Here is a 27,530-nt window from a genome sequence, read left to right as displayed (position 1 = left end):
AGAATAGATTGTCTTTTTTGAATAATATGAAATGTAGCAGTACTTAGATTTTAATACTTGTCTTTTTCCTTCTGTTTGGCAACTATATTTCACTTCCAGCGGCGAAAGGCTAGATGGGATTTCACTAGCATCAAATATAGTTTCGTATGGAAGAAACTATTCATCTTATCCACACACACCAAAAAAAAAAAAAAAAAAAAAAAAAGTTGAAACTATTCAACAAAGAAAAAGCATGGCACGACAAGTCAATAAAAAGAATGGAAGAGATGCAGCCAATTGGTATCCAGAGGCAAATGTCCTAAAAACAGTATTGAAATTGTCCCATTTCAAGCCGGTGAAGAGAAATCCGGTGCAATACAACTGATATAAATATCAATAAAAGAAGGGGAAAAATACAAAAATAAAATAAAATAAAATTGATATGAAATAGACCTCCAACAATCTAGTATTTTCTTTTTTTCTTGACCAAACAAACCGGATTAATCTTCACCAAGGTATGAGCATATATCTGTTGATTTTTTTTTTTTTTTTTTTTCTTTTCTTGATTTCTGTAAGTTTCATTCTAATTCATCTTGACCTTCTGAAGGGCATTGGATCAGTTCCAAAATATTGACCACTTCACTCATGTCTGGCCGGTTGGACGGAACTTGAGAAGCACATATTAAACCCAGTTTGACGACTGGAATTGCCTCATCTGCTGGAAAATTACGCACAAGTTTCTCATCAACACATTCCTCCACCCTGCCTTCTTCCAGTGCTCCCCTTACCATGTCACAGAGTACTACCACATCATCCTCCATATATTCCACCGGCCTCTTTCCGGTCACCACTTCCAAAACCAAGACACCAAATCCATACACATCACATTTCTCAGTTATCTTCACCGTTTGACATGCAAACTCAGGAGCCATGTATCCGAGTGCACTTTGGATTTTGCTGCTTAAGATGCAACGGTCTAACATTGGCAACAGCCTTGCCAAGCCAAAGTCGCCTACCTTTGGCTCACAGGAGCTATCTATCAGAACATTTGTTGATTTTAGATTGTAGTGGATTATATTCATTTGGTGTAAATGGGACAAACCTTTTGCCATCCCAAGAATTATGTTGAATCTCTGTCTCCAAGAGAGGCATTTTCCACCAGGTGCATCATGCAGACGCCTATACAAACTTCCACTGGGTATGAATTCATAAATAAGGAGCTGCAAGGATGGAGTCCAGTAGTATCCTTCCAATGCTACAAGATTATGGTGCCTGATCTTTCCAAGGTTTTTCACTTCCCTCTCAAAATCTTCTTGGGACTTTATCAAACTTGAGACTGTTAGCTTTTTTATTGCAACTGCACGTCCATCTCGAAGGAGTGTTCGGTAAACAACTCCAAATCCACCACGACCTAGTTCTGAGTCCTTGTTGAGCAGTGCCTGAGCACCAGCATCAAAGTCAGCATCACCAGAAAACATAACAAGCTTGCCATAATTTGGATCATTAGTGGGAGAACAACTGAAATCTTCTCCACCAGACAATGCAAGAGGGGCAGCAGAACGAGACATAGAAGACCGCACACGGATATTGAGGAGAGTGACAGCTACAACACCGAGGACAATGAAAGCAGCTGCACCAATGGCAATGAGAGCTGATATGCTTAGTATAATCTTCTTGTGACCACGATTTCTAGAGGAATAACCACCAGAGTCAGAAGAATTTGGATTCAGGACAATGGGTTTGGGATGGACAGCAGGACAGGTACGGTTAACAACAGAGCCACATAGGGATGGGTTGCCTGAGACAGATGATGGAGAAATAGTGTTAAAGAAACCTCCTACTGGCAGCTCACCTTTAAGATGGTTGTGAGAGACATTAAAGTATAGGAGATGGGAAAGATTTGTCAGCTCTTTTGGTAAGCTTCCAGAGAGAACATTTAGAGAAAAGTCGACATATTGAAGATTGGTAAGGTTTGCAATGGCCACAGGAACAGAGCCACTGAAGTTGTTCTGAGACAGAATCCTGTATGTTGAACAAATAAAGAGAAATTTTTTAGAACAATGTGGATTCCTTAGCAAACAAAATGTAGGGGAACAAAAATGATAAAAACAGAAACTCCTTTCTATATTGCAAGAAAAGAGAAAAATACCATTAGTTTTGATTCCAAACCACAGTTTAAATCAAGAAAATGGCGGTGGGAAGATCAACATGCTCATTCGTTAAAGTTTAGGCTGAGGTTTTGAATGCTAAAGTAAGAGCCTACTGATGTACACTTAAAAACCTTCATTAACAGAAGCCAAAATGCCCCTTTTTTTAATCCAGTACTAACTGTTTATGCTAACATACTCAATAATTCGGCTCCATATGAAATGGCATTTGGCATATGTTCGGAACTAATATTTTGAACATTTCCCAATTACCATGCTTAAGAGAGTTACCGAAACATGTATATTTAAGTTAGTAAAACAGGGCAACAGAACTTACAAAGATTGCAGAGATGAACATTTCTCAATCTGGGCAGGAATTTTTCCACTCAGAAAGTTCTTCTGCAGCCTCAATTCCTTGAGTGAAATTGCTCCTCCAATTTCAGAAGGAATACTTCCATTTAGCCTATTCTCACTAAGATCAAGAACGTCTGCAACTTTCAACTCACCAATGCTTTTTGGAATAGAACCATAGAAATGATTCCTGGACATATTCAAGACTTGCAAGCTACTAAGAACCCCAATATCTGAAGGAAGTTCACCAGAAAACCCATTTGCAGACAAATCCAAAAATTGAAGACCTCCATGAGAGTCTGTCCCTGTTGATGTAAGCCATGGATCTTCCCCTTCGGTTAGTTTGTTTTCAAATAGTGAAGCACTTCTTAAATCCTGCTTAAAAATCCATGAAGGAATAGCACCCACCAACAGATTGTGGCTAACATCAAGAGCCAACAAGTTTATGCAATTAGTCATCGACTCTGGCAACTTCCCACCAAACCCATTTATGGACAAATTCAACTTCTGCAGCAACTGAAGATTTCCAATAGAATTTGGAATTTGCCCAGAAAAGTTATTGGCAGAGAGATCTAATTCCTCAAGGTTTCTCAAATCTCCAATCCAGTACGGAGCTTCACCAGCGAAAGAGTTACCTCCTAAGCTCAGAGAAGAGCATGAACTAAGGCTCTGCATTGACTCCGGAAGCGTTCCAGAAAGAAAGTTCTCACTGAAATCAACCGACTTCAAATGCAAACAACTTCCAATATTCTCAGGAAGACTCCCAGAGAATCGATTTTTCCTTAAACTAATTATCCTCAGATCATACAAATTTTCAATACCTTGAGGAATTTCTCCATCCAACAAATTATCAGAAAGGTCAAGCAGTCGAAGCCCCCTCAAATACCATATCCCAGATGGTAGTTTCCCAGAGAGCTGATTAGAAGAAAAATTCACAGCCGTCAAAGAGAAGCAAGAGCTCAAAGATTCAGGAATCTGACCCGTGATGTTGTTCCCAGCAAACGAAACTCTTCTCAAGGAACCACATTGCTGAAAAAACTCATCTGGGATTGGCCCGGAGAGGCTGTTTTCGCTCAAATCAACAATTGTTAAACTCCCAATGTGAGCAATATCAGGATTTATCGTCCCCGTTAAGTTGTTCCGGGATAGGGATAGTATCTGAAGGAACTGCAATTTCAGGAGGCCTTTGTCTATATGTCCAGAAAGCGAGAAGCTGTCAAGGGCAAGCTCTGTAACTCGGTTGGTTCGAGGGTTGCATTTGACGCCGCACCAATCGCAGGGATTGTTATCGTCTTCATTCCAGGAACTGAGTTTGCCTTCTGGGTCCTGAAGGCCAGCTTTGAATACGATCAACCCCAGAACATCTTCGTTCAAAACTGGGTCCAAAGAATGTATGAGAGTAGGAACAAGAAGAAGAAAAAGGAATAGCTTTAATGGCATTTTTTCAAGTAGATTATTTTTTTTTTTTTTAACAGAAAAAAAAATGTTAGGCCGCCATGGAAGAGTCACCTCACACCTCACAAGAAGCTGAGGAAGTGAAGCTAGTATGAAAGGACACAGAAGAGAATCCAAAGCCCAGAAAAAAGAAAAGAAGTTATCAATATTTAAAAAGCCAAACACAAACAAACAAAAAACCGAGAGCAGAGAAAAAGCTCTGTGCAAGTCTGAACTGAAAATGGAACAAAAGTAAAGCAATACCCAGCAATACCCACAGCTTTTTTTTTTTTTCCTCTCTTTTTTTTTTTTTTTTTTTCCCTCTGTTTTTTCAAACAAATACAAAAGAAACACTAACAAACACAAAACTACAAAATTAAAGAACAAAGCACCATAACCAAGCTCACATTAACACTTAAGAAAGCAACAAAAAGAACCCTTTTTGAACGTTCTTTAAGGCAGAGGAGCAAAAACTAGAGGTCCAAAAACACAAACTTGGAGTACCCAAGATCCAATAAAGTCAAGTTAGAACAAAAACAGAGCTCGTGTCGGAATCCAAAAGGTCAGCGGGGAGATCGTGGGTTTGGAAGCGAAAAGTTCGCCGGAAAATAGCCGGAGCGAGCGGGAGACAGCGGGGGGGAAGAGAGAGAGAGAGAGAGAGAGAGAGAGAGAGATAGCTAAGGAAGTGGAACCCTAGGTAGGAAGAGAAGGCATTAAACAAAGGAAAGAAGAAAGTCAGGGAGTGTCAGAGAGTGTGGGTTGGTCCGGTAGCTATACAAGAATAAAAATAGTGGGTTTTTGGTTTAAGAGACAGAGAGAGACTAAAAAGAAGCATTTAAAAGCTTCCAATGCCGAAAACAGAGAAAGAGTGAGAAAGAAGGAAGAGAGAGAGAGAGAGAGAAAGAGAGAGCTCTGAGGCTCAGAGGTGGTGGGAGGGTGTAGCAGTCTTTTACTGCCTTTTTATGGGGTTGGTGTTGGTACGTGGCTCTGGGATTCAATATCCGGTCAAAAAAGCTTAGTCCTATGTGTTGTCCACGTGGCCATTTATTGTCTCTTTCCTTTCCACCGTGGCTTCCTTCTTCAAAAACCTTTACCATCCATTCTCTTCATTTTTATTTTCTTTTCTTTTAATAAAAACAAAATTACATAATTTATTGTTGACAATGAAATACACATAAAAAAAATAAATAAATAAAAGCTTCAATTTTTGTTTTTCTATAAAAACAAAAGTAGAAAACGAACATTCTTTATGATAAATACCAACATTTACTCAAAAGAAAAAAAAAACTATTTTTTTTTTCAGAAAACGAACAAGGTTTTATAAAAGTAAACTTCTTGTTAATAGCTCTTTGGGGTGGGGGGGAAAAAAAAATACTTTATCTCAAATGTTTATGGAAACACATGACATTTCAAAGTATTTGATTATTTATAGTTTTGTAATGTGAGATTTCAATATGTCATAATCCATATTTTTGAAAACAATATTTTGTGGATAAAAATATAACCTAAATGCAGACCAATATCAATGGCATATATTATATAAATAAATAAAAAGTGAAGAAGAATGAAGGTGGCTAAAAATGGGTTAAAAAACTTAAAACCAAAAAGCATTGTTGTTTAGCAACAAGTCTTTAAATACCCAAAACGAAAATCCACCTACTCATTAACCAGAGAAGTTTATAAATTCTCTTTGCAATGACTTCTCTTTAATCGATGTGTTTTGTAAAATAAAAAATAAAAGTGGGTAAGAGTCTTAAATGTGAATCCGTTAGAAGATATGAGATTGAGAGGATGTCAATGTGTGTAGATCAGTGGCGTAAATTTCGCATCTGTTTTCTTTATTATTATTATTATTATTAGTTTTAATCTAAAAATTATTGCATTGTCAAATTCCTTGGTCCCATAATATTATAAACTAAATTTAATTTATGGTATTGTTTATTAATTTCCCTCTTTCTTGATTTATGTGCTTTGGAACTTTTTTTAAAGGCGAAGCAGCGTGCAAAACGGATTAGAAGCTTCAGTCCCTCGGTAATTCTGAATTCCTTATTTAAGTTTCAATACGCTCGGACTATGGATTTTATAAATTATTATTTTCTTTTTCCAAATTAATCTTTTATCTATTCATTTGTTAATCTAGGGCTTTGTCGAATTACTCACGGATCAAGCCCAAATTAATTGTGTTCAGAAAAACTCCGAGTCCATTTTCTTCATTTCCTTTTTGGAACTCCCTCAAGATCAGATGGAACTGAATTGAGTATTGGGCTTCTTACACTATATATTTTGAGCCCAGTTGCATTGGGTTTCCTTCAAACTAGCCCTGCGAAACTTTCCTCTTTGACATTGCATTTACATCTAGGCCTATCAAGACTCTATACACACTCTTTCTATGAAAATTTCTTTAAAGACCACGGCCATTTTTATTAGGAAAAAGTGTGTATCAAATTTATCTAGGAGTCATGCAAAAAAGAAAAGTCCTATAGATTAAAACAAAAAAAGTGACAAATTTACAACTAATAGGATCCAGGTAAGTTATTATTATGGTAGTAATCTAAATAATTATGCAATGAAAATGGGTTTACTTGGTTGCAATCCAAGCAAACATGATTAAAGAGCATGCTCCTCATATCCTTGTGCAATACATGTGCTATGTATCAATTTTTTCTTTTTTCTTCTTTGATAGAGATAAAAGATACCTTAACCTATAGATGACATGCTACAGTATTGATTCAAGTACCGAAAAGTGAGAATTGCCCCCACTAATTTGCATCAATTCCTTCCTTGGTCCTTTGCCTAATGGACATTAGACATGTTATATTCAAGAGATGTTGAAATGTGGGTGATAATTCGGAGACCAATCTCTTTTGCATTTGGAACGCTTTTCAAGCTTCTTTAAAAAAATAAAAATAATAATAATAATAAAAAAAAGAGAGAGTTGAAACTTGAAATACTATTATATATGGTCATGCCAATTCGATAACTTTGTTTCCCTCATGTATATCTCGTGCTTATGACATGATGTTTATACTTTTATACGTTTTATTTTCTTTCTCCATTTTTCACGACACCAAAGATAAAAACGCACTTATAAAAAATCATGAAATAGTTTTGTGTTTTTGATTGTAAACAAAAGAAATAAAGAAGTTAGTTATGTATTGCTTTTTAGAACAAAGATGCTTGAACTAAATACCAATATATTCATTTAATAATATAATATATGATAATCGGTATTCCCGTTTGAAGCTCCATGAAAATCTAAAGCTTTTTTGTTTTTTTTTTTCCCATTTATTTGGAGCATTAAGATCATTGCCGTGTATTTTTTATGTTCCAAAATTTTATTATTACATCAAAACGTGTTTGCAAAACTTTTAAGTGGTTCACTAGAACTCCATTTGAAACAAAAAAGAAAAGAAAAGATAAGTTGACTTAATTAATTTTTGTGAACCACCATGTTTGAGTCGTTTGACGGCTAAGACAAGATAGGACCATACGGACAATAATACACCTACACGTAGAGAATCAAAACCACCGTATTTCGGAGATTGAGTGGGCTCGCGGTCCTACAGCTCATCATCTATTCGTTGATTACGTGTCACCAAAGGCATTAAACAAATTCTTTTCTCTCTTTTTCATTTTCCTTTATCAATTATTTTATATATATATATATATTTTTTTTCTCCCCCTTCGTTTTTCCAGGCAGACAAACAAGCCCTCCACAACAGAGACGAGAGATGCGCATCTCACCCCTAGCGTACTTTAGGCAACCTCCATTTAGCTTAGCTTGTACCTGATACAGCCTCTTTGAATAGGAAAATAAAAAAAGAAACATATAAGCCCCCAAAACCATCGAAAGACTATCGTCATCGTCGCTTCCATTTCCGTTTTCAGACGCTATTTGTTCTCTATTATTGCTCTCAGGGAAGCCTAAACGGACCGTTTTAACAATGACCGCAATATTCGAGTCTTTCTCGGTCTTAAACCCTAAACCTGTTTCTTCTTCTTTCCCTTTAAACAAAAAAGCAGCTTCAATGGCTGCTTTGTGTTCCTCGCCTTCCTCTTTGCGATTCAATCCGCTTCTTAAACCTCGCGTTTGCAGAGTTTTCGCTTCGCCGTTCAACGGGCTGAGCTCTACCTGTCTTTCCCTCCATCGTCGGAGCTCGGTTGTCGCTCTCGCTGCTTCGCATGAAGAATCGGTGAGCTCGAATTTTCGAGGTTTTATGATTGTTGAGTGTTTGGATTCTGGGAAAATATAAAAATTGAGACAATTGAGGGGAAATCATTTTTTTCCCCCGTCCGCCAAAATATTCTTCCTTTGATTTTGATAATTTCAAAGTTTTCATCCTCTTAGTTTGGAATGCTACGCTAAATTTATTGATTAAAGGTAAAGGTCTAAGAATAGGAAAATTTGATATCAAGCAAATTCGTTACATGTTAGTTGTTGTTGTTTATTTATTTATTTATTTTTGTGGTGATTCTTGTCAAAATGCATGCTTGTGATGCTGGTGATCATGTAATTTTTGTTCAATAATTCTTTTTGGTAGAAGCATTCTGAGATTGAAGTTGAGAAAGAAAAGGACAGTGTCAAATTGGGAGCTGATGAGTCAAAGGAAGCTTGGAAACAAGCCCTGGCTCATTTCAAAGAACAAGCCTTGAAGTTACAAAGTGTATCACAAGAGGCGTATGAGATATACTCTAAGAAAGCATTGGTCATTTTGAAAGAAACCTCAGTGCAGTTGAAAATACAAGCTGAGAAAGCCAGACATGATTTGAGTGAGGCAGCAAAGGAAATCAATGAAGACGGTAAAGAATATCTTTCTACGGCTGCAAAGAATTCTCCTGAACCTGTTAGGGAAATTGTGGATACATTCACCTCCTCAGCTGATGATCTCAATGATATTTCGCGGGTCCACGACTTTTACCTTGGGATTCCCTACGGTATGTGTAACTTGTCATAAAAATTTTGCCAACTTGCTCTGTGTGACTGTTGTTAAGAATTTATTGATTAAAACTTGCATTGATCAATTGCTCCAAAAATGGATGTCTTGTACCCATTTTAACATCGCTTCATTTAAATGTTCTAATTCTTCGAAGCTAATTGTTTTGCCCATAAGTATATTTGTACTTTTACGGTAAACTATTTGTGTTTAATCGACTATTGTTTGCAGGTTTGGTTCTTTCGGTTGGTGGCTTTCTAAACTTCATGTTAACAGGAAGCATTTCCGCCCTTAGGTTCGGTGTTATCCTTGGTGTTACTCTTCTGGGTTTAAGTATATCAAGTTTAAGGGCATATAGGCGAGGAGAGTCAGTTCCTTTATCCTTGAAGGGGCAGACAGGTTGGTTCCTATTTTCAATTTTACACATTGATGCTTAAGTGTATTCTACATTGGTTTGTTGATATATATATATATATATATATATTATTTTTTTGTATGTAATTGACTTATATTGATTTTATGTCCATAAATCTTCTGTTGGACCTGCAGCCATAGCCAGTGTAATTTTTCTGAGGGAGCTACGCTTGCTATCTCAGGTAAGCAGTTATTTGTTTAGATTTAGATTTTTCTTGGTGATTTCTATAGAATGCTCATATACTCTAATTGGTTTAACCATGCATGGTTTACCTATGTAAACTCTTACCTATCTAAGCTCTTGATAATTTATGTTTTCATTTTTCCTCCGTGCAGAGACCATCATTTCTGAGTGTCATAACAACCTTTATCAGGTTATTATACTATTTCTATCTTCTAACTTCTATATTGTTGTTGTTTTTTATTTAAAATTTTTTGTTTCCTTTCATCCTTTGATTGGAGGAGATGTACAATGTTTATTGGATGATGAAGAAGTAGCAAATGGCCATGGTTTGTCACTCATGTTTCTGCTTACATTCATTGTTTGGATGGCCACGTGATAACATATGCTTTTGGGATATATTAAATGGCGTTGGATTTAGAGATAATGACTTAAAAAGTCACACAATTATTTTGATGGTTTGTGTGGATCATGATTTAGTTGTTATGATCGATGTATCGGTTGTTCCATGCTCCTCTGCTTGCTAGACAGAATTTTAGGGTTTTTTTGTGTAGGCATTCAAAGCTACTGATATAATTTTGTGGTTTCTTTGCCCATCTGTCCTCCCAGTATTGTATCTCTTTTGTCATTTGTTGACATAAAAGCTATCAGTCTCCAGATATCTCATAATACTCTCACACATCATAGACACTTGGAAAGAGGTTCCTCGTTAAAATAGCTAAAACATGAAATGTATTGAGATAAAACTTTCAAAGAATATTTTTTGTTCTGTTCTCCTGTTTTTATTTTGAGTAATTGCAGCTTTTGCAAAGCTGGCTTTCTCGCCTACAGACAGCTGATTCTTCATTCTTGTATCTTATAATTGCTTTCTTTTGTGCAGCGGCGCGGTGGTAGCTTTCTATGTCTATAGGATTATACTAAAAGGGAAACAGGAAAGAGGGCCACAATTTGAAAACGAGGCAGAGAATCAGTAAACTTGCCAAGGTAGGTTGGTTTGGTAGTAGTGCCCAGTGAGTGTCTGGTGGTAAATTGCGGTACACAACGAACTAGCATAATCTGTCTGCTTGATCACATTGAGGATAAAGGATTTTCTTCTTGCTTTTTACGGATATATGCAAGCTGACAGGATGTGTTTTCAACGGACGAGTAATTTTATCTGATATGTATTGTTTGCTCTTTGAAGCAAAACAGGCATTTTGATATATACTCAGGGCGTTGGAAGGGTAGAGCCCCATAAGGAGGCCTCAAATATGTTTAATGTTATTATTATTTTTTTTAATATTTCTTTTTTGGGTAAATTACATATACACTATAGTTTGGATTTAAAATTTTTCACATTTATCGTTTATCGTTTAACTATTGCATTAATTGCATATATCGTTCCTGGTTATGAATTTTCTTTACTAAAACTACCGTGTCTTTGAGTCCAACTGTCCAACAGTTACACGTGGTGGTCAACGAGTGTTTATTATTGTTATTCAACGAAAGTTGCCTTTTTATTTAAAAACAGCTAAACCCCTGCAAGATATGTTTTAAAAATTGCAAGGAAGAAAAAAAAGAAAAAGGAAAAAGAAATAGAAAAGGAGACCAAGGATAAGTGAGGCAGCACAAAAGTAATAATATCGGCCGGGACCTCTCTATGAAACAAGAAAAGCAAGAAAATCTTATTTTCATCTTTATTTCTTTTGTTCTTTAGCCATTGGTGTAGACCAAAAATCAAAACCCATAAACATAAAATCATACTCGGCTTAAACTCAAAAATCCATGTGTAATTATAAATTATTAACCTCTCGATTAAATACTTTTGTAACCATCAGCCATGGAGTGACCAAGACGTTCTTATTCTGGAATTTATGGTTGGTTCCCGATACAAGGTTAAAATTCTTTGCGCGAAGGCATGAAAGCTACTGTTTGAACTAATGATTCACATCTAGTCCAATTACATAGACCTTGAGCTATCTATGCATGCGGTATCCGATTACAGTACATAAAAACAATAAATCTCAGATGAGAAAGAGAAACTACTCATGCTCTGCTTCCATAGTGTGTAAAATCTTACCAAATTACTCACGAGTTATGTGCATCAGCTAAATATTTTATCTTTACAATGAAAAGAACAGAGAAAATGGTTCTTTCCTGCTAATTAAATAGAAAGATGAAATGCTAAATAGAGATAGCTGCTGCTGGGCAGCCACAAATTGTATATTTAACTCCCATAATTTTTAAACCAATTGGAGGGTGGACATCATAATTTGTAAGGATATGCACCTCCATTTTTCTTTTTCTTTCTTTAATATCATCTGGACCTACATCTCCCAGTCTCAAATATCTCCACGAACCACATGATTCGGGACTTCTCCTTGGTTATCTAATGGCATGTACTGCGCCATGATCGCCCTGATCTCTGAATCCATGTATCTCTGCACAGAAGTTACACACATATTCAACTTAGCATCATTACAACATTGTAGAATAATATGAAAACATGCCGAGTTTTTTAAACTTATATTCTATAAATTCAGAAGATAAAAATATAGCACTCATTAACTATAATGAAAATATAGTGACAGAAGGAACAGTGGAAAAATATTATAAAATTCAACTGGGGCAAAAATATAAAGGTCATACCCTGATCCTGTACTTGTAAACTGCATATCCCCCAACTCCAGCAGCAGCCAAGCAGAGAATAACAAACCAAATGAAGCCCCAATTATACCGTACACTTGATTCACTACCTGCATTTTTGTTCCCCATAGACAAGACAAACATAGAAAAGGAAATAAATAAGGGGCATTGGAGAAGCCGTTAGTCACAAGACAGATATCTAAAGGGAAACAAACTCAAGAAACATTGTTATATATCAGACAGATCCTGATCCGGTCACCATGTAGTGCAAAGGCTAATACTTCCATACCAATTGGCTAACTAGCTCACACTAGACTTTTCATCGGCATTTCCAACCATAAATGCTAATACAGAACTTGTTTGTGGATGTAAATTCTAACTGGATAATTAATAATGAAACAAGATGTTCAGATGACAAATAAAAAACGAAAAGAGAAAACTCACCTATGCAAGTGTCATGTTCTTGCATGTACAATAAACCACTGTTGCAGCTACATTCATAACTGCCCCAGGTATTCTTGCATTTACACTCTGCGCACTGGCAGGCCACCTTCTCCTTGCATTCATCAACATCTGAAACATGGGAAAAAGCAACTTGGTATCAATGCAACAAACATATCCATCAAGAATTCAACAGAAACATCCATCAAGATAATGATAATTGTTGGCAACAATTACTCCTATTTTCGACATCAAGATGCAAGATTAGAAACACAAATACATAAATACAAAACACAAGAGGGTACTGGCATGCAATGACCTAATTATGCAGTGACCTAATTATGTGTGCAGATAGCCTCCCTTGTGTGTGATTACAGATCAAAAAAAGAAAGAATGAAACCAAGGAGTGAAGAAACCTTCAAATGGCCCTCATTATCAAATACACTAATCTGAAATATCAAAGAAAGCAAGTACCTTCACAGCTATTCACTCCATCACCCTTGAATCCTGGTGGACACTTGCAACCTTTAGTACTGTCATCCTGAACACCCATTGGAGAATTAGCTCAATTAGAACCTGGGGTAAAATTGTAGCAACAATTTAGCATACTGATGCAAGAAAAACTTACAACACAAGCAGAGTAAGTCCTGCCATTTTGGGATTTCTTCCAGCATCCTCCATTGTTTATCTCACAACGTAGAGGTCCTGAAGCTGTTACAATAAAACAAACAAAAATATGGTATTTAGAGCGAATAAATAACCAAACAGATGAATAAAAAAAAGCCCCACACCAGGATTATAAAACTAACACTCAACACTCAAATCATCTGCTGGAGCTGCTTATTACCTTTTCCTTATGATCTACTTTTAAGCATAAACTTAAATACCAGTGTAACGACAAAAGGCACGTGACATGTTCTAATACATTCTTTCACATAACCTTCAACATCAGACCATGAGTGTTTAACAACAAATAAGAAAATATTCCGTATATGAATAATCTATTAGACATGTTTTCCATAAACAAAATGTAATCAACGAGAAATTGAAAGCAGGTGTCCAATAAAGCAGGGAAGCGCTTATCATGTAAGCTAGCACATATATCATCACATCAGAAACAAGAAAGCAACAAGAACAAGCATCTAGTAATTGGAAATTACAACAATCATACTATTACTAGGTGATCTATGGTTGAATGTATCTAAATGTAGAGCCAAAATCTACAATGTCATCCCATGTAAAGCATTTACCTTCACAATGAGTGTAACCATCACCAGTAAACTTTACACCCTGCACAATAGGACATTCGCACACTCTTCCTCTGAACGTATCCTACCAAAAAAAAAAAAAAAACAAGAAAAAGGATTGTTTTAGGCAAGATCTGAAAAAAAACAAAAATCTGAAAAGACATTGAAAGAAGCATGCAGAATAGTCCTATATAAATACATCTATTCAAGTCATAAAGGTTCGAGACAATGCAGATACCCTGCATGCAGTGATGTTAGCCTTCTTGTCCTGCCAGCAGCCACCATTGTTTTCCAGACACTCATTTGTTTCTATGCCTGTAATAAATAAATGAAAAGGGACAGTTGAGACAATCTCATCAATAGTTAATTGCAGGAACTATTAATCATTCTACAAAGACATGACCTACACATTTAGCTTAAAACCCAAAATATCAATTCAAGTGACTTCAAGACGGTGGTTGCAGGTTTGGCAACTAAAAAATGCTAGGCAGTTGAAGTAAGACACTTTAAATCAAAAAAGACAACCAAGAGAGTTTCAATTAAAATAAATCCAAAATATCTTCTTTTTTTTCCATAGAGGTGCCCGACTTAACCAAGTTATGTGGCTCATACAACACTAATAAATGGAATATACATCCTAATATGGTAAAGAGCAAAGAAGGGGTAAGCAGTCACAAGAAAGTTGTACAAAACACACATATGTATGTAGAGAAAGCAAAATGAAAAGGTTAGACGAGGACCATCAGTCAAACAAATGGCAGGTTCAGTGGTCTCTTGGAATCCTGCACATATGGCCTTAAGCACTGCTCCCTTGTCCAACTTTCCTGAAAGATAGCAAAAAGCACACTTCAAAAAAACAAATTCTATGCAATTCAGCTACTAATGACATGCAAAAGAACCATTGGAACCTCTATATTGTCTGTTGTTTATCACAAGAGTTGGTAATATAGTAACATCTCCGCGTGAGCCCTTGCCAATCTGAAACCAGGATTGTTAAAATATCATAAACTGAACTCAAGATGAATAACAATACAGCATAAAAATGCTTACAAATCCACGTTAGAAACTTATAAGGATATCATGAACAGCTAATAATATAATTCTGAAAGTCCAACCTGTGTATCCTGCTCAGCTTTAAGAATTGGATTGTCCTCATCAGCCTCAGGGTCTCCAACACATTTCTGTACCTTCTTGACATCAACACCTTTAAAACATTGCACAGAAAATTAAATTTTATATAAAATACTTGATATATTCAGATCTTAGAAGGGTCACTTCCTGATTAGCTCTAATAAACCAAACTGGATTACAAAAAAAAAAGGATGCACTTTCTAACTCGCCAATGAATTCGAAAGATAAATTGATGCAAACATAAATATGTGTGTGTGTGTGTGTGTGTGTGTGTGTGTGTGTGTAGTTTGCAACGTGTGCCAAAGTCTGAATTGTCAATGAACATCAAGTCTTTTTAACTTACCGAGAGATTGAACGACTTTATTTGCACATTCTTCATTGTATTTCTTCTCTTTCATTGGGCAACGGATTGCAAAGTCAGTCACATAATCCCACCAAAGCCATGGTTTTCCACTTTCATTGGCCACTTTAAAGAAGCAAGCTTGGCGTAGATTTTGTAACACAACGTCCTTCCCATCATAACCTTTAGTGAAGTCCTGCTCAGGATCCGGAGCACAGTACCTCCCATGGTTAATGCACTGAGACTTGCACTGTCTGCTCAAGATAAAAGCTTCTGGGCAGTACCAAGTAATGTAGTGAGGAGTAAACTGAGTGTACCCTTTCTGCTCGAGTATCTGAGCTGCTCCTTTGAAGTTCTTGACAAACTCAATCTGGCTTTCGCATTTAGGTCCACATTCATCATTACTATTTGTCCAAAATTCATACTCAACTCGCTCATCAGGATGTGGAAGAGCCTCTGTCCAATCAAGATTAATGTTAACCATCTCCCCACTAGAAAGGGCTTTCTTTATGCTATCACCCAAGGATTTGCTGACAAGAGCTGAGGGAACGGTGATCTTTTGCAGATAATCAGCATCCGCATGTTCTTCTTCAGGAGTGTCCATGGTAATCAATGGTTCAGTCCTGTCATCTGCAACAAGGATAGCCGCTGCTCCGCCATTCTGTGCATTCCATGCCTTCAACGTGAAGTAACAATCTGCCGCAACAGCAGGGTCATAGGTAAGAACATGCAGTAGAGATACTTATATAGATATACTACCAAAAGTAAGTCACATCAAACTTTAAATCACAAAACAAATGTCTTAAAGCATTTATTTACAAAGTAATTTGAACAAATAAATTTTTGATAATTTAAGAAATTATCGTCAAAGAGTTCCATTCAAAGGACAAACATCAAACTTTAAAACACAACAAATGTCTTAAAGCATTTATTAACAAAGTAATTCGAACAAATAAATTTTTGATAATTTAAGAAGATATAGTCAAAGAGTTCTATTCAAAGGACAAGAAACCAAGGACAATATCAACTTGGGTTAAGAAAACAAGTAACAGATTTTTAAGGTAACCAAGTAGGTGAGTTTAGATTACGACAGCTACCATAGAAAACAGAGACACGGTTGGTTGCCATGCTATAAATAGAAATTCTACGACGAAATCAAAAGGACTTATTGCAATTTAAAATACTGATATATTTTGCTAAATAATAATCTATCTATTAATACCTTCAAATCTTCCTTATTCGGAAAAGTAAGACAATGAAAACATACTTAAATTAATTGGGCGTGAGCGTGACTAATTAGAAAAGCCAAGTGAAAAAATAATGAATTGCTAACCTCCTCGATCGGCGAGAAGAAAAGTGGGTAGTCCTCCGGGCTTCGATTTGAATGAAATACCGACATCGTCGAAGCTCTTGCATGCTTTCTGATTGGCTTGCGGATAAACCACAGTCCCAACCAAGGTTCCTCCATACTGAGGGACTCCAAAATTACCAATTGCACATTCATAGACACCTCTCAACGAAGTCGGAGAAGTCATTTTCAAGCTATTCTTCTCCACCACGAACCTACCAAAAGAAGACCCGCATAGAAGAAACCATACCCAAACCAAAAGCCCTAGCTTTTCTCTCATCATTGCCACTAAAACTGAGTCCCCTCCAATCTATAAGCCCAAAGAGAAAGACCCAGATCAATAAAAAGCTCGCAAATTTCCCTCGGAAAACAAAAAGCTCAAAATCAAAAACTCAGATTTTGGCACAATTAACCAACCATCTTCACAAATTACCAACCCAAAAGAGCTAAATTCGCAAATTAAGAATTTTTTTTTTTACCCCCAAATAAAACCAGATCGCAGATTTCAATAATCAGAGAAAGAAAACCACTTTTATTCAGTGTGAAGATTTCTGGGTCTTGAGCTGAATTTCGTGGGAAGCGTTCAAAAAACGATTTGTCTGATAATGTCTATTAAGAAAAGTATCAAAAAGTGAATTTTTTTTTTTGTTTTTGAGAGAGAAGAGGCTGTTAGATAAGGAAGCACTTGAGAAATTACTTTTCAAACTGGAACTCTCTCTCTCCGAAATTCACCTGAAAAACCCAAACCAAATTCCACAAGAAGTTTGATTTTTTATTTTTATGGATTATCGATCTAAACCGCCATTAATCAAGGATAAATAGACGATTTTGATAGAGTCAACATTATGTATACTATTCCATCATTCAATCATTCATTTTTTTTTATCATTATATATATATATATATATATATATCTAGTATCTTGGCATCTTGAATCAGATAAAATTAAATGATCTTTGATCATTTATTTTTATATAATTTTTTTAAAAGTTAAAAATTAAATTATATTAATTAATTTTTTACACAAAAGAATTTGTGATAGATTCTTATAGAAATAAATGGATTTTAGATCACTTGATTCTTTTTCGTTTCAAATTTATTTTCACATAATAATGAATAACTTACCAACTAATTTTTTATAAAAATATTAAATATAATCGGATAAAATCAGTGGGGCCCACGCACGTTGGATCATTGATAGATGTGCTTGCTCTCTTGCATGCAGCCCAGGTGTTAATTTGTCTGTGCCTTTTTAATATGAATAATGTTATTTGTCCTAGTAAGGATCTATATATATATATATATATATAAATTACATAATAATGAATAAAAATTACATAATAATGGATTATATATATATATATATAAATTATTTTAATATTAAATCTATCATTATATAGGATGGTGGCTGGAAACATATAGTAATATTCTTTTAATATTTCGAGTCTTCACAAGTTACACTTACTTTTACCTTTATTAATTTTTTTTTTCCCACAAGAAACCAATTTTCTTTCTTTCCTTTTTTTTCTTTTTTCTTTTTTTAATTTCAAATTTACATCTTGAATTTGATCAAAGTTACGTATTGGGTTTTCACCAAAGAAAAAAAAAAAAAAAGGTTATGCATTGGGTAATAGCTCAATTGTTGGCCAATGGTTTTTTTTTTTTTTTTTTTACTTCCTTTTTCAAAAAAATATTACATTTTTAGAACTATTTCCTAGTTTAATTTATTTAAGTTCATGTTTTTATTTATTAATTCCATTGAAAAGTTAGTTCAAACAGATTATATGTACTTTTCTTTTTAACTTGTAAATCTGTACTCTCTTTATTCCAAAAAAAAATAAAAAATCTGTACTCTCTTTTTCTTTTCTGTCATTTTATTGGAAAATTTAAATAAATATAATATTATAAACATAGATTTTATTTGCTATAATTTTTTTCTATATTTTTTTATACATATATATATATATATTAAAAATTTATACTTTATTAACTTTAGGTAGAAACTTTTCTAAAAGCTTAAAACACTTCCAAAAAAAAAAAAAAAAAAATTGCTGAGCAGTTTTTAAATTTAAAACCTAAAACCAACCTCTCAAAAACCATCCTAAACATGGCCTTACCTTATTCTTACCCAAGGAAAAATGAACTTATATGAAAGTTTATTCTAGGAATCATTTATTTTTTATTTTTTGGGTTTGTCAAACAAGAAATATATCATGGACTACATATATGGGTTAGTACAGACGTGAAACACGTGTTGATAAATACTTAATGGAGAAGAAACAAAGTAGAGTACACGTGGACACTCTCCTCTATTATTGCACGGATGGTGACAAAATTCTTGGAAAATGGGAAGTCGGGGGCCCCACGTGCCACTACACAAATCACAATTTTTTTTTCACAAAAATTTTTAACAAAAGCTTTGAGTTTTTTGTGGGGGACAAACGGGTCCTCTCTCACTCTACAACAATATGAAAGGTCATATTTCTAAGTTGAGGAACAAATTATAAGAGGTAATTTGTATTTTTTATTCTAAATTATAATAACAGCCGAAAGGACAACCACGTTATTCTTAGCAAAAGACGAAGGCAAAAGAAAAATCGAAACATTTTATAGTCTGCCGGCCTATGTGAATTTATTTGAACCATCCAAGCAAAAAATGTATATAGTGCCAGAAAAATAGTTAAATAATCGCATTTTGTACAGTTACTTCTTGCCATTTTCTCATTATTCTCTCATTGTTCATATCTGTCTTGGTTATGAACACAAAGCATCTTTTTGTTGTGTAACCAAATTGTTAATTGAATGGGCTTTTTACTGATTATGCAGTGGCACCTTGAATTTCACCTCTATGCCAATGATATACAAAAGACATTTTCTTATTTTCCATATCTATAGAAAGATTTCAACAAACTCAAGAGGTACAGATTCATGATTGATATTCTACACGAATCGATCTTGCAGATTCCAGAAAAGAGAAAAAAATAAAAAAAAAAAAAAAGTGCGCAAAATTTGCAGTTAGATCAAATCTAAGAGCAGCAAAACTATAACAAGCTGTAAAGAATCTGAGCAAGTCCAAAGTTAAAGAGAGAAAGAGGCAGAAAGAGGAGCGTGAAGTGAGAAAAATCAGTGAACTTTGTCTGAGATGTTCATTACCATTGTTGATTCGTTTAAAGCATTGCATCAAGAGTAACTATCAAGCAAGCATAAAGTATCAACAAGATAGCATGCATAAGAGAAATCAAAACCATCATAGAATCTGTTTTTTCAGTGGTGATGGAGAAGATTTCAGTAACAGACCGATTCTGTTTGGTGGTATAGACACTTTTCTGTTTTCCGAAAACAAATAACAGGCTTTGTTGCCACTACCAAGTAAAACCTTTTGAAAGTATTAATTATCCATCATATGATCCCAACCTTACCTACTCTTCCCCAGCCACTTGGAAGAAACACCCGCCAACCAAAATTGTCAATTCCCTCACTCTACTTCCAATCGGATGACTAATCACCTTGAAGTTGCTAGTTAGATTTCTAATAAGCTCTATAAGCACCTCATGTGCACATCAGTATGTTCAAATCACAGCTGGTAGAAAGGACTGCAAAAATGTATATTATTGATCTGAAGTCTTGAAAGGTTGTGAAAAATAGACCAATGATATACTGACCTAAATAGTTGAGGCCCATCCTTTTTTTTTTTTTTTTAATTGAAGGAAAAAAAAAAAAAAAAAGGTCTTATAAAAAATTTCAATTGTTAGCTATAAATATCCAAAACCCACCAGCCTAACCTTAGAAGGACTTGTCGTTTGAGATTTTTTCATTGACTAAAGATTCGATAGCAGATTCTTTGGTCAGCATGTATGGAATTAATGAAGCATGCTAATGTTCTCAGATACATACTCCAAAACTGGCAACGTCCACAGAGGTTTCCATCACAGAAGATCAAGAACAAAATTCCCCACCCACTTTACCAACTAATCAGAAATGGATTTCGAAAGAAAGGGTCAAAAACTTAATGCAATGAAATTCAGTCAACTGAAAAGCGAAAAACTAACTTAAGGCAGAGCATAATCGCAAAAACGACAAACACAAAAAATGCAGGACATAAACAACGGGCTATTCAACCAATAACTTTCGTCTAATTAATTAGCCAAAATATATCCCAATATTCATTTGCAAGAACCCAATTAGAAATAATCAAGAACTAATCTTTACCCGTCCAAATCTCAAAAAGCACTTGGAAGATCTTATTTTCACATTCAAGAGTTTAAAAAAAGAATAATAATAATAATAAGTAAGTTTCAGTTGAAATGGCTGTGGTGATGGTGATGGCGACCATAGTCATCCAGTCCAAGGCAGTGCAGAAGAGGGTAACAAGCCACAGAAACGCCTCTCAAAAATCGCCTGAAGATGGAAGAGAATAAATAACAAGGGCAACAACAACACGACAAGAATGGATCATCATATGGGCTGTCTCCATGATGATGGTGATGGTGATGGTTACGGTGATGATGGTCATGACCCATGTTCTTCCTTCAACTACCAAACAATTGAAAAAACAAAAAAATCAAAACCCACATCCTGAAGACAGCCCTTTTCATGAAAAATTCTTAAGAAACACAATTAATGTCTAATTGGGTCTATTACAAGGAATATTTTTACTACCTTATGAGCCAAAGTGCAAACCTTTTGTGATTCTTTCGGGTCAATTCTTTTGTCTCTGTGCTGCGGCAACCGACCAAGATCTGTTTGCGAGAGTGCGACTCTCTGAGTTTGCCGGCTGCCTTTTCAACTTGAAGAGCTGTTGGAGAATTCAATACGGTCAAACGAACGAAGTTCTTAAGAATTTGATCCACAGAACAAAGCTATCTGCGAAAGCGTTGCGAAGAAATTTTTTTTTTTTTTTTTTTTGGGTGATGCTGTTGCGAAGAATTTGGAGACGAAGAAGACGCCCAATTTCAGCTTTGGGCCACGGGTGCTGGTATTGCGACGGCCCACGGTAGGTGATCCTTTTTCACTTAAAACATTTATCTAAAACAAAATTACAAAATACCTCAAACCTTCTTTTGGAATATAAGCTACACGTGACAATTTTCAACACTGAACCGTTAACGCAATGATAATGGATCAATGCGTTAGTAAAATGAATTTTAACGAGTTGATTCCGTTACCCATTAAAAAAATTAATTTTTCCCTTTTAAAATCCTACATTTTAGCTTAAAAGAAAATCTTGACCGTAATTTTTAATTCATATTGATATAGGATTACAAGTATCTTTTTATATATTGTATATTACAAATATTCTACTTTGGTACGAAATCCTAATACATCATAATTAATCACATTCATCTAAACCCATGGAAACAACCAAAAGGAGAAGAGAGGGTGTTTTTATAACAGAGCTAAAAGTTACTGCCTACAATGTAATGCCCATAGGTCTGATTAGACCTGGCAATTTGGATCATGACACGGCGACACGACTCGAAAACGACACGAAATAAATGGGTTTGGGTTTATTATAAATGGGTTCGGGTCATAATCGGGTCAACCCGTTTAACACGATTATTAATCGTGTCATTTTCGGGTTGACCTGTTTAACTCGAAATTGACCCGTTACGACCCATTTATTAAACGTGTCAGTTTCAACCCGACACGATTATATACCTATTACAACCCATTTAAATTTAATTTTAAATTAATATTTTATCACTAATATAATATTTAATAACTAAAAAATATTATAAATTAAAAATTTTATAAAAATAATTTTCTATTACTAATTTTTTAAAAATAAAAAATACATCTTTAATAAAACAAAAACATAAAAATAAAAAAAAAATAAAAAAATTTTCGGGTTAATAGGTTAATTTTCGGGTTAACGGGTTAATAGGTTAGTTTTCGGGTTAATAGGTCAATTTCAGGTTAACGGATTAATAGGTCAACACGACCCATTAAAATAATCGTGTTAAACGGGTCGTGTCGTGTTGACCTGTTTATAAACAGGTCGGGTTAGTGTTTTAGGTACCTGACACGATTAATAAATGGGTCGGGTTCGGGTTAGGCATTTTTGACACGATTATTAAACGGGTTGACACGAACACGACCCACCAACCCGAATTGCCAGATATAGGTCTGATTACAGTTCCCTGGAGTTCTGGCTCACTGATAATAATACATTCCAGTGCTGTCGATATCAACTGTCACAGGAGACATTGGAGCTCCCCAAAAAAAAGGGAGTGGAGTTACAATCGTTTGGAAGGTGAGGAGATGAAGTTACTGTTTTTGATCGGTGGTATGCGTGGGTCAAGATACCATTTCCTTGTAGACTTGTTCAATTATACAAAGGGTTTGGGTTTGAGTTTGTTTGAAGACATCAACACAATGGAAGAAGCACGTAGTAGATTGCATTCATTGGTTGATAAACTCAAAGACTCTTGTTTGTTGCTGGATACTACTGCAAATGAGATTATTGCAATGCATGATCTTACACATGATGTTGCTAGAAAAATTGAATCTAGAAATCAGCATTTTTTAACACTGGAAGATGGAGGTAAATTCAAGAAATGGCCAAACAAAGAATGCACTTTAGGGTCTTTCCGTGGGATCAATATTCCCAAACTCCCCGAACAAGTGGAATGCCCAAACCTACAATTATTCCATTTGTGTCCTCAAAAAAATCACTGCCAATTCCAGAGAACATTTTTAAGGAGATGAAAGAACTCAAAAAAATCGGTCACTGCCTCCATCTATTCATTTTTTAACAAATCTGCAAACATTATGTCTAGGTCAGTGCAAATTGAAAAATATAGCCATGGTTGGTGAGCTAAGGAGCTTGGAAATTCTTACTTACCTTTCTGAAATCCAAGTTTAAACTGTAACCCAAAGAAATAGGCCAATTGACTAGTCTGCGGTTGTTGGATTTGAGTGGTTGCTCTCAACTTGAAGTGTTTCATCCAAATGTCATATCAAGCTTGAGAAGATTAGAAGAATAGAAGATGAATAACAGCTTGATCAAGTGGGAGATTGAAGATGTCAGTAATATTAGTGAAAAAAGTGCGCCTTTCAGAGGTAAAGTTCTTGTCTAACCTGACCACATTGGACATAAATGTTAAGGATGCTAGCCAGTTACCAATTAGCTGTTCCCCTGTGAAGTTGGTAAATTTCATGATATATTGGTGGTTTGCAAAATATGCAACTTCAAAGACACTGAAACTTAAGCCTTCTCAAACCAATCAATTGGAACAAGGTCTTCAGACACATTAAGGAAAAATCTGAAGAATTGTACTTGGATGTATTGGAGGAAGTTACTGATACTGTTGATCAACTAGGTATGGATGGTTTTCCACGACTGAAATATATCCATGTCCAAAATAATCCTGAAATTTTACAGATTGTGAAGTGCTGGAGTTCCTCTCATATTGCATTCCCCAGCTTAAGAGGCATTATTTCTATTCAACTTCGTTAGTTTGGAAGGTCTATGCCCCGGCCAACTGCCACATGAATCTTTTCAGTACTTGACAATGATAGAAGTGGAAAAGTGTCCCAAATTGAAGAATCTCTTTTCGTTTTCAACTATCCTGCACTTTTTGCACCTTCAAGAAATTAAAGTGGTGGATTACAATAACACGAAAGAGATTGTTATTAATGGAAAAGAATAAAATTTTGAGACTCAAGTAACTGGGCTCATTGAATTTTTTTTTACTTACCATATTTGATATTGCAAAGTTTACTAAAGTTTATTTATTTCGTTTCAAATAATAATGAGATTATTAGTTCCGTTGGACATTTTAGCCATAAGATATGATTTTTTATTTCAATCTGATATGTTTTTATGAATAGCTAGCGTTTCTCCTATCCACAATTATTAATTAAGGTACATTTGACAAATACTTTGACGTGGGTCTTAGTTTTATATGAGCACAAAAAAAATGCTGCAATCTTAGCTTTTAACACCTGATATATTGACACGTAATTTGATAATAATAATATTTAAAGAAAAAGAACAACTATTACTGGTAATTTATTTTAAATTATAAGAGATGACTCTTCCAACACTTAATTGGTACCGAGGTTATTTTCTAATAATAATAATAAAAAAAACTATAAAGTACTTTTACATTTTCATTTTCCAAACACTACAAAATGTGTTTATCTCTTTGAAAATGATTTTAACTATTTTAAGAATACTCCTAAAGGGGATTTCACTTTGAGTTGGTCGTCTGTCAAAAACAAACAGAATTGAGTTCCATGCATGTCACATGATGAAATTTCAGGGGTAAGCAATGTCTTTTAATCCTTTTTTTGTTTTTTAAAGGGAAAATCCATTATAATTCTCTTACCTACTTTATTATCCCAACCCAACAAGCTAAACCTAAATTTTAGCTCAGCAAAAAATAAAATAAAAATTCGAAAAGTCAAAGATGAAAATATCCAATTGAATAATAGGACCCACCTTGGGAACCCCTAGGATCTTCTTGGTGGTCCCACATGGTGAAATCCCATTGGAAAATCTCTAAAAAGCATCCAATGGAACCTCATTTAAAACATGGACAATCGATTACAAGCATTATCAATAATACCTCAATATATATATATATATATATATATATAACTACAACAGCATAAACGTTCACATCCGGCCTATTATGTAACATCCCGTCTCGAAGTACATCGAAAAGTTCTTTCACGTTGACCGAGGTTGACCATTGACTGAGAGGGTCAAAATTTAACTTTTTGATCCGGATGGAATTTCTCTTTGATCGGGGTATCGTTGCAAACTATGCATCAACCCGAGTCCATAGACTAGTAGCACGTAAAAAACGGAAATACAGTTTGAAAGTTATGAGTAAATTAAGTTGAGGTCCGAACTGTCCAAGGGGTGTAAGAGTTGACTTTTTATTCGTGCAAAGTTGAGCTTTGACTCGTACAGTTTTGAAGTACTCATTGATATGAGTTCATAGACTAGTGGCACACTCGAAATGTATATGTAGTTTAAAAGTTATGGATCTGCAAAGTTTTCTAATATATCATTATTATATTATTATTTTATTTTACATTGTTTTATTAATTTCTTTTCCTTTTCTTTTTCCTTTATTTTTTCTTTCTTTTTCTTTTCTTTTGGGCACGTGAAGAAAAAGGGGGAAAAAGGGAACACTATTCATCACCCCTCCCTCTCCCTCTCTCTCTCTCTCTTCCCTCTTTCTCCGTCTCCCTGTCCCTCTCGGGCCTTCCCGTTTCTGTTTTCTCCGACCATCAAAATGAGGCACGCGTTGGCCAGCATCACAGCCCATGGCTGGGCCACTTGGATGGCCAAATGGCCGGCGGACGCGCCGAGATCGGTGCCCCAAAGCCGACGGCTGGCTGTTCCCCAGTCAGCCATTTTTCGGCAGTTCTTGGCCATGAGACCGATCCTTCTCCCTCGAATTTGACCCCCTGATTCCAAAAATAACCTCCATTTTCCCAAATTCCGAGCCGTTTGTGAGATAGAAGAAAGGGAAGTTCGGCCGTAACCTTCCGTCCACTTTCCGGCCACCTCCGGTCGAGTTGAGTCCAACGGAGATCGGTAACGTATTCCTCGTCCCCTCAACTTTCCATGGATACCTTATTTATGAAGTTTGGACACTGTTTGTGTTAAACCTCCGGGTACCGAGTATAATTTACCTGAATAAAATATTAATTTATTTGATCTATATAATGTTGTTATTCTAGGAGCACGTGTGAGTTGTAGAATTGATCCTATGGAGGATCTTGGTTGGATTGCATGCTCAAGGTGAGTGAACCACCTTCAAACTTAATTTTGGGTGTTTAATTATATGTATTTTGTGATAATTGATTATTTAAAAATGTGATATTTCATGTGTTAATTGTTTATTAAAATTATATTTGGAATTTTGATGGCACAATTTGAATAAATTGAAATGTATATGTGCATTAAAGCATATTTTGATTTTGATAAATTATAGAAATTCATTTTATGAAAATTTGATATTTAAAGAAATTATGATTTTAACATTTTTGATTTATTGTTGAAATTATTGTGAGTTTATTTCAAGCAATAAAAATGCATTTATATGGATTTACGAATTTTGGAATTTTTATGTGATTTAATTATATTTTGAATTTTGAGAAATGGAAGGAATATTTATTTTAAATTATTGTTAATTTTATTGATGGATTTGAAATTGATGGAATTTATGCGATGAATTTATGACGATGATTTATAAAGAAATTGTGGAAAATTTACGGGTTTAATTGGATGGAATAAACCCGGTGGTACTTATGAAATTTTTGAGATTTTGAAAATGTATGAATTTTATGATTTTTAGATGCACCATACACATACTGGTGTTCAGTATACATGGATATGATTAGCGCATAGGTGGATGTGGTGAGTGCGCATATGGTTGTGATTAGCGCATAGATGATTTATGAGGTTGTTCTGTGGTTGCATCGGATGAAGGTAGACAACCCCTCCATGGCCGGGACGCCTGTTTGCAGCGGTGCGGTGGGACGCCACGCGACCGTAAGCCGGTTTCTCTCTTTAACCTCCTGTCTGGCGGTGCTTAGGATGCTGGGTACCATTGGCGCCATTGATATATAGTGGGTGCATCAGATGGTTTTCGCGATGTGCTTTTGATCATAAAATATTTTAGAAATTTATTTAAATTAAAGTGTATTTAATAGTGTTTTATAAATTAATTTGTTTTGATATTCTAAATTGAGTTCTATTGTTAATTATTTGATTTGATTTTATTTATTTAAGTATTTCTTAGATCATTTTTGTTAATGTAAATTTTATTGTGTTTTCGTATTAATTGGTTACATACTTTATTCCTAATTTAATATTTGTCATTATTCTTATTTTTTTATAATTATTTCTCACTAAAATTTTGGATTATTAATTTATTGTCTTTTATTTGCAAATTATTATTTAAATATTTTTTGGATTTTTGGGGTATAAAATG

At 35.0% G+C, this 27,530-nt stretch overlaps 3 protein-coding genes and 1 long non-coding RNA gene across 6 annotated transcripts; 1 reads left to right on the top strand and 3 right to left on the bottom strand.

The window, feature by feature from the left end:
- Positions 1-296: 296 nt before the first annotated feature.
- Positions 297-4,851, bottom strand: LOC107431084 (probable LRR receptor-like serine/threonine-protein kinase IRK). Its single transcript, XM_016041965.4, has 2 exons — positions 2,464-4,851; positions 297-2,001 (listed from the first exon to the last, which is right to left on the bottom strand). Exons 1-2 carry the CDS (start codon positions 3,915-3,917, stop codon positions 558-560), a joined length of 2,898 nt encoding a protein of 965 aa, XP_015897451.3. The 5' UTR covers positions 3,918-4,851; the 3' UTR covers positions 297-557.
- Positions 4,852-7,588: 2,737 nt separating this feature from the next.
- On the top strand, positions 7,589-10,815 carry LOC107431069 (protein FATTY ACID EXPORT 3, chloroplastic). Of its 2 annotated transcripts, none has more exons than XM_016041943.4 (6): positions 7,589-8,104; positions 8,456-8,846; positions 9,077-9,244; positions 9,395-9,441; positions 9,596-9,633; positions 10,321-10,815. In XM_016041943.4, the coding sequence occupies exons 1-6, from the start codon at positions 7,856-7,858 to the stop codon at positions 10,412-10,414; spliced, it is 987 nt and encodes a 328-aa protein (XP_015897429.3). In that variant the 5' UTR covers positions 7,589-7,855; the 3' UTR covers positions 10,415-10,815. The 2 variants fall into 2 exon arrangements, with proteins under 2 accessions (XP_015897429.3, XP_015897428.3); XM_016041942.4 differs by having other exon boundaries at positions 7,590-8,104; positions 8,453-8,846.
- Positions 10,816-11,450: 635 nt separating this feature from the next.
- On the bottom strand, positions 11,451-17,408 carry LOC107431068 (vacuolar-sorting receptor 1). Its single transcript, XM_016041941.4, has 12 exons — positions 16,558-17,408; positions 15,228-15,920; positions 14,869-14,957; positions 14,662-14,731; positions 14,494-14,577; positions 13,992-14,068; positions 13,757-13,838; positions 13,135-13,217; positions 12,981-13,047; positions 12,510-12,638; positions 12,069-12,175; positions 11,451-11,860 (listed from the first exon to the last, which is right to left on the bottom strand). Exons 1-12 carry the CDS (start codon positions 16,853-16,855, stop codon positions 11,762-11,764), a joined length of 1,878 nt encoding a protein of 625 aa, XP_015897427.2. The 5' UTR covers positions 16,856-17,408; the 3' UTR covers positions 11,451-11,761.
- A 3,277-nt stretch (positions 17,409-20,685) lies between these two features.
- On the bottom strand, positions 20,686-21,637 carry LOC107431059 (uncharacterized). Of its 2 annotated transcripts, none has more exons than XR_009639393.1 (2): positions 21,232-21,637; positions 20,686-21,105 (listed from the first exon to the last, which is right to left on the bottom strand). It is a non-coding gene; the product is annotated as an uncharacterized LOC107431059 (long non-coding RNA). The 2 variants fall into 2 exon arrangements; XR_001582600.4 differs by having other exon boundaries at positions 21,253-21,637.
- Positions 21,638-27,530: the final 5,893 nt, after the last annotated feature.

Source organism: Ziziphus jujuba, chromosome 6, assembly GCF_031755915.1.
Source record: "Ziziphus jujuba cultivar Dongzao chromosome 6, ASM3175591v1".
In the NCBI taxonomy this organism is placed as follows: Eukaryota; Viridiplantae; Streptophyta; class Magnoliopsida; order Rosales; family Rhamnaceae; genus Ziziphus; species Ziziphus jujuba.
The sequence above is the reverse complement of the archived record's forward strand: the minus strand, read 5'-3'. Positions and strand labels throughout refer to the sequence as shown.

Excerpts from the sequence above, each read along its gene's own strand:
- LOC107431069 (XM_016041942.4), top strand. The coding sequence starts at position 7,856 with ATGACCGCAATATTCGAGTCTTTCTCGGTCTTAAACCCTAAACCTGTT. Across the intron at positions 8,847-9,076 it reads TTACCTTGGGATTCCCTACG|GTTTGGTTCTTTCGGTTGGT; the intron begins GTATGTGTAACT and ends TATTGTTTGCAG. Across the intron at positions 9,442-9,595 it reads AGCTACGCTTGCTATCTCAG|AGACCATCATTTCTGAGTGT; the intron begins GTAAGCAGTTAT and ends TCCTCCGTGCAG.
- LOC107431068 (XM_016041941.4), bottom strand. The coding sequence starts at position 16,855 with ATGATGAGAGAAAAGCTAGGGCTTTTGGTTTGGGTATGGTTTCTTCTA. Across the intron at positions 14,578-14,661 it reads AAACAACAGACAATATAGAG|GAAAGTTGGACAAGGGAGCA; the intron begins GTTCCAATGGTT and ends GCTATCTTTCAG. Across the intron at positions 13,839-13,991 it reads CTAACATCACTGCATGCAGG|GATACGTTCAGAGGAAGAGT; the intron begins GTATCTGCATTG and ends TTTTTTTGGTAG.
- LOC107431084 (XM_016041965.4), bottom strand. The coding sequence starts at position 3,917 with ATGCCATTAAAGCTATTCCTTTTTCTTCTTCTTGTTCCTACTCTCATA. Across the intron at positions 2,002-2,463 it reads TGTTCATCTCTGCAATCTTT|GATTCTGTCTCAGAACAACT; the intron begins GTAAGTTCTGTT and ends TTCAACATACAG.